General features: G+C 36.4%; 1 protein-coding gene across 4 annotated transcripts in view; it reads left to right on the forward strand.

The window, feature by feature from the left end:
* MAP3K21 (mitogen-activated protein kinase kinase kinase 21) overlaps nucleotides 1-5,891 on the forward strand; it is a 39,119-nt gene extending 33,228 nt beyond the window's left edge. For 2 of the 4 annotated variants that reach the window (XM_026846072.1, XM_026846074.1), the window contains 5 exons: nucleotides 395-535; nucleotides 1,055-1,205; nucleotides 2,247-2,341; nucleotides 3,399-4,181; nucleotides 5,204-5,891. In XM_026846072.1, the coding sequence (XP_026701873.1) occupies nucleotides 395-535; nucleotides 1,055-1,205; nucleotides 2,247-2,341; nucleotides 3,399-4,181; nucleotides 5,204-5,628 (1,595 nt within the window). In that variant the 3' untranslated portion in view covers nucleotides 5,629-5,891. The remainder of the gene's footprint in view (nucleotides 1-394; nucleotides 536-1,054; nucleotides 1,206-2,246; nucleotides 2,342-3,398; nucleotides 4,182-5,203) is intronic. The other 2 variants (XM_026846071.1, XM_026846073.1) reach the window with 2 other exon arrangements.
* Nucleotides 5,892-6,761: the final 870 nt, after the last annotated feature.

Consider the following 6,761-nt stretch of genomic DNA (forward strand, 5'->3'; position numbering starts at 1 on the left):
AACTGTGCTAGCACGAGAAGGTGTAGGGTGAGGCAGGAGGAGGCCACTGTGCAGTGCAGCAGAACCATGGGCATGTAAATGCAACCTCATTTATCATGCTGTTATAACTGGTTAAGTTGTTTTTCTCTTAGGTCTCTCCATCATAAGTGTAAGCACGCTACATTAATAGCAAGTTACTTTCACAGTTGGTTGTATACGAAAATCTACTTGCCTGGGTCTGGTCCTAGAAGCAGGATCCTTTAAACCCTATAGTAAAAACCCACTATCAAAAGACTCTTAGTGCCTTTATAGATATGGGCTTTATGATCCAAAGACAAAAATATAAGCAAAACAGTTCCATTTCTGAAATCAACTTGACTAAGATCTCTACTACATTCTCTTAATTTTTCCTCAGTGATTCCCAAAACAGATACACACACAACTAATGGCCGAAGAAACAGTGTATATGTGTACCAGCAAGATGTAGATATCACAAGTGAATATGAACTTCCCAGTGGGGTTATGAAAAAAGGCAAGATTTCATTACATTTCAAAGGTGCTGGTTCTGTTTAATTTAACAGTTGAGACAGTGACAGACTAAGCATTTAATGAAGGGTTAGACGCTTTGAAAGTATAATTTGTTTTGGCATAGTGAGAAAGAAAACACTAATCATTGTCACAATTGGAATACTCTGTTTCATTTGATACTGTTCCACAGCATATATTTTCTTCATTGGAATTTAAGTGCTCAGTCTAACTCACTTGTCTGAATTGCCTAAATATAAGGTTCTCAGTTAAAGGAGGCATGGAAAATGTGATTGTTTTGCCGCTTTATCTTTAATTTGGGTCTCTTGTCAGCTCATATATTATTTTTCTTGCTTGCTCATCTTTTTGGATCAGTGCAGTTTGTGTGGTGGTTTCTGTAACAGAAAAAAATCTCAAATTTGTCTCCTCCTCGTTGTGTTACTGTGTCGAAATGGTTTTGCAGAAAATACTCTATCAAAATATTTTTGTTTTAGAAATACTATTTATGTGTGGGTTTTCTTTTGTTTGTGTGTTTAAATCCAATCTCTAGTAACTTCAGATGAAAGCAACAGAACTTGGGGAAGGAGCACAACTTTTCACCAAGAAGAGTTTGAAGATGTGAAAAGAAGTTTTAAAAAGAGAGGTTGTACATGGGGACCAAGTTCAGTTCAAACAAAGGATCGTGCAGATTGTAAGGACAAGTATGTCTACTACATTTGGTTTGTTTGATAATACAAAGTGTTCTTGGTAACTGAATCATTAATGTAGGTATTGAGAGAACTTCTGCAGTCTCTAGTTACTGTTAAAATTCAGTCCTACCTTTTAATTAAAGAATTACATTAATAATGAGGAGCTCCCCACATAGACTAGAGAATAAGATGCTTACTTATCTTAAGGTTTTAGTGGGTTTTTCTCTATTACCCTTTGTCTCAGGTTTTTGAAACTTGGAATATTCTGGGATGTTGAGCTACTAATGTATACCAGACATTCATGGCCTCTCTATCTATCTTGCCCTTCCTCAGATTGACTTGAGGTACTGCAAACATGGCCCCCAGTGGGCACTTCCAATACGATTAAATAAGACTGACTGACTGACTTTGCCTATGTGAAACGCAGTTCACACCCAGCAACATCATTTACACTGACAATCACAGGGTGAAATGGTTCTGAAAATCAGTTAGATACTTTCACCTTCAGATTATTTTTTGATTGCTCAAAACTGGAGATTAGCAGTTTTTCTGAAGCAAGAGAGCCTTTTCCTTGTCCCTTGAGAATATATCATTATTTATAGCCCCTTTATTTTTTTCATGGTAGAGACACCCACTCATTTACCTGCAGCAGCAGTTGGTTCCAGACCATCTATTGAACCTGAATTTATGATATTGTTATTTGTTTACTATATTCCAATATTCACATCATTTCTTTGACACAGTGAAACTGTTGTCCAGGTTTACACCAACTTTTGTTCTTCAATAGGTAGTCAAGGCCCACTTTTCATTGTCTTTCTTTTAAGATCTGAAATTTTAATCTTATAAGGAATGCCTGACATAAGGCATGAATCAATTTATAACCGTGACTCTCTGCTATTATATACAGGGTTTCTTACCTTTGGAAAGCATTACTGTTTTCAAATTACATACTAAATGTTTATAGATTAAAAAAAGATGTTTTAGCAATTTTCTGTCAAAATGTATATACGCATGGAATCCTCTTTAATATCAAAATAACTATTGTTATTTCAGAATAAGACCCCTTTCAGATGGCAGCAACCCTTGGTCAACCCTTTTAATGAAGAATCAGAAGGGTGTTCCCTTAGCTTCACTATTTGTGGACCAAGGTAAGAGCTATTTTGGAAAAAGTGGAAGTTGCCATATAATAGCATTAAGTATACCTCCAGTGTTAGAAATTGTATTGCTTTGATTCCTCAAGGATTTTGCAGACTATCAGAAGAGTAGTCATGCTACAAATAATTTTCCTGTGCAAAAAAATCTATCTATAAAAAAATGCATTAGCATCTTCACATTTCCACCATTAGCAGCTAAGAAATATACTTGGTGTGTGAGCAGTACCATATAAGAGATTTTTTTTTCCCCACGTTTTTGAGTTTCAGGCTGATCTCTGTATGAGGTCTGCAGTCACCACTTAGTTTATTTTAAAAGGAAATATCTAAATCAAATAATTGTCTTGACATTTAAATGATCATTAATGATTTTATTGTTAGAGGAGTATTAGAGTATTGGGTTTTTTTTCTCTAGACCACCATGGCCTAATGAATTAAATGGAAAAAATTTCTAGTAACTCACTGGATTTTTGAACATGGCTTAATTGAAAACATTGTAAAGAATATGTTCCAGATCTTATCTGGCAGTTTGTATAGTAAATTACTTCATTGTAATCCATACGTGGAAATATTTTCCATTTATTTGAAAAGCACTACCAAAGCATTGCAAATCCTAAAATATCACAGAAAATGCAAAAACAGTATCTGCTCTTCAGCTGTGTTGAGTGCATGAAGGTTGAGAGATACATTATGCCTCTCAAAATAAAGGTCTTTCACACAATTTGCTTACAGTTAACTTATATACTCCAGAAGATTGACCTGCAAGTTACTTCTAATACAGTTTTCTCTTGACTTGCTAAAAGATGAAATTGTAGCAAAATGGTGCTTCTGCTATTTTAAAAACTATCAAGAGAACATGAAGAGGTTTAGGCTTGGGATGTGTTTCTAAATCTTGCAGTGTCTCTGAGCTTCTGACTGCATCCAAAGAGGGTGTCCAGTACACCTCAAGATTAATCTTTGTGCAAGTGAAAGAAAATAATGGTGTACATATACAGCCATACAATAGAAAAAAAGCTGAATTACAATCTTAAAGTATACTGTTAATGTTTTATAGGTATCTGTACTGATAAGAAACTTCTCCCTGAAGGTTTGGACAGTAAAAGACCAAAGCCAATTAAATTGCCGAATCAGGCCTATATTAATCTACCTCTTTGGAAAGATGATCAGGGCGAAAATACAGTGGAACATGAAAGCTTCGAAGAAGGAACCTCTGCTAGTTCTACAAATAGTACTCCTCAAATGACACCTACAAACAGCCTAAGCAGGACACTGCAGAAAAAGAAGACTGATTCAGTGCTGTATGGATGTGCTGTCCTCCTTGCATCTGTTGCCCTGGGCTTAGATATCAGAGAGCTGAACAAATCACAGGGTCCAGATGAACTCTTGCCTAAAGATGAGAAGAAGAAGCGTGATGGAATATTTCATCGTGCGTCAAAATTTCGCAGGAGTGCCAGCCCTGCACGATTGCAGTCCAAGAAAGAGGAAACAAGTATTCCATCCCTAAATCCAGCTGCAAATACTGTGAATCTTCTCTCTATGCCCTCCATTTCCACAAAATGCCTACTTCAGTCTGACAGTGAAGATGCTCTTGTAAGCACCGTTCTTGGTGATTGTGGCCCATGTAGTTCCACTGATGACTTTTCATCTGAAACTTCTGAAAGTAAGAGAGAACAGAGGTTGCAGCTGGCTCCTAACACAGTTTCCACACGATTAAAAAATCAGCCTTTTAATCTTTGTCTGAATCAAGAATCTCAAAATGTGCCAAATGATTCTTCAAAGTTAAGTGTGTTGGGTCACAGACGAACCCTATCAGATGGGAACAATTTTCAGACCACAGGTGGGTAATTAAGAATTTAAAACATAGGGGATTTTTAAGTATAGAAACAAAAAATATAGGGAAACTAACCATTCACTAATGAGTTACTAAGATTTTTGTTGAACTGTTAAGTGTTAGCTGAGCCACCATAACTGTATGTGGGTAAGCCCTCAGCATCTGCACAATGAATGGACTATCTGCATTTGGAATAGTATGCTGTTAAGGAGTGTGCGTATGGAGATTTAAGGGGAAGAGATGGTTCATGTTAAGGTGATACCTATTTCAGGTAAGACCAGGTTTCACTAGTCTTTGCATGTCAGCAAGAACCTGCTTTTTATGATATGTACAATATTAGCATTATGTCTGAAATAAACTGAGACTCTGTCAGTTGCATGTATTATGTAGTTGTGGACTTCCTGAGACTGAGAGTACACTTGTTTAATACAGTTTCACAGTACACATAGGTGAATGAGCATCATTTTAATACTGCACATCTATTAACTTCAAGAAAAACAAGTTTGGTAAGTTTTCATTAGCTTGCTTGACCTAGAAGTTATGTTAGATGTTCCACAAATCCTTAAGTTAAGCTCTCGATAAAAATTTAGACTGAAGAAAAGGTCTTTAAATCTGGTTTCCATATAAATGGATAAGTTCATGATTAATGAGGTTTTGAAATGTTCTAAATTTCAATACTCTTTTTCTGTGGGGTCTTAAGTGTAATATTCTTCTTCATGGTACTCTGTGCACATGCAATTACTCATTATAACCGGACAAATTTGTGGGGCTTTATTCCAATATCAGTATTCATCCAGTTACTAGGTGGTTAATGATTTCTCTATATATCTCTTTTATAGCAATAAAAAATAAGTAATTATGGCCTCTAGCAGAGAGTATAGATGAAGAAATTTTATTTGAGCACTGCTGGTCCTTTCTTAGGAGATTCTCCATGAATGTATTTATGGCAACCCAGTTTTACAAATGTCAAAGAAATCAGAAAGCCACATGGTTTAAATTGTCTTTTTTTTGTTTGGCCTTTCCCCTAGCTAATGGATTTGCTTCAACCAATGATGTCTCCACATTACCAGTTCTATCAGTTACTGGAACTCTGCACTCTCGGTCTGTTCAGCAAAGAAGCAATCACAGTGGTGTTTCAACTGAAAAGCAAAGCGCTATCAATATTATATCAAGGCCTCGACCTTCTTCTCTAAGAAATAAAATCGATGCATGGCAGATTATTCCACGTATTATTAAACCAAACTCTAAAGACACTGAATATTTAGAGGGCAGTGTGGATCCAGATGTTAACTGCTTGCCAAATACTGAGGAAAGAACTAACTGCCACATGCCCTCATTACTTGATATTGATGTGGAAGGTCAAAACAGAGACTGTACTGTGCCTTTATGTAGAATGAAGAGCAAAACTTGTCGGCCATCTATATATGAACTGGAGAGAGAGTTTCTGTCATGAATGCCTTTCATTTTAAAAATGTTTGCTTTTTAAAGGGGAACAAATATAAAATTCTTGTCCTAATGCTTTGTGCTGCTGTTTTCTCATGTACTGTGACAAATAGTACCAAAATTATTAAAATGGGCAGCTAATTAAGAAAGTGTAGTAGGTGCCTTTTTCAAACGTTCCTTGTAATCCCAGCTAGTAACTCCAAAAGCACAGTGCTGCACAATAGTATTCCAGGTGAACTTCGTAAACATATTTTGAATTACTAAATTACATGCCCACCTTTCTTTACGTTTGAGGGGGTTTGCTAGAAATTTAACATTTGCACATTGAAAAAAAATGAATGACATACCGTAAATTTGTGTTCTGTCAAGAAGAGTTTCATCTAAGAAGTGGTTGTCTGCAGCTTGCCTCTGTGGCCTGTGCAATTAGGGAGGGGGTCAGGGGATTTAAGATGCTTGGTGCAGGAGGCTCTGTTCACTCCTCATTAAGTAGCTGGTTACTTTTTGGCATCTGATGCTGAAATTGGTTAAGGACCAGCAGCCGAATTTGCAGTCTTTGCCCTTGGTTTTTGTGAGAACTTTCAACTGTGTGCATTAGTTTCTCCAGAAAGTTACACTGCTTGTATAAACACTTAGGTTTCAGCCACCATATCGATTTGAGAGGATAGGCTTTTAGTATTGCAATTTGATTAAAGGTATTTGACATACTCTGTAATGTGAAGCAACATTCCTTGTAGGTAAGGATACACTGGAACTTAAATATTTGTACTCTTAACCTTTTGAAGACTACAGTGTTTGCACTGAAAACAATATTCTTGAATTGGGATCTTTTTGTTTGTGGTAGAGGGGTTTGCCCTCCTTGTTTTTTAACTCTGCTGCACCTTGTACTGAGGAAAGATGATGGGTTTTAAGGATGATTGGTTTTGGTTTTAAGTGAGCCAATGGTGCGTTTTACTGCACTTGAATTTAAAAACTGCAATAATTTAATATTAAATCCTTTGGTATAATCTCTGCATCTTTTCTTCCTGAAGTTACTACTGAGTGCCCAGTTATTCATCTTTAGGAATTAAAGGACAGAAATAGATATGCTTGATGGGTTTTCAGTGATAGAAAGGTTTCAGAAAATTCCAAGTAGTTAATTGTGGG

This window comes from Athene cunicularia, assembly GCF_003259725.1.
Source record: "Athene cunicularia isolate RWA chromosome 3 unlocalized genomic scaffold, athCun1 chr3_part1, whole genome shotgun sequence".
In the NCBI taxonomy this organism is placed as follows: Eukaryota; Metazoa; Chordata; class Aves; order Strigiformes; family Strigidae; genus Athene; species Athene cunicularia.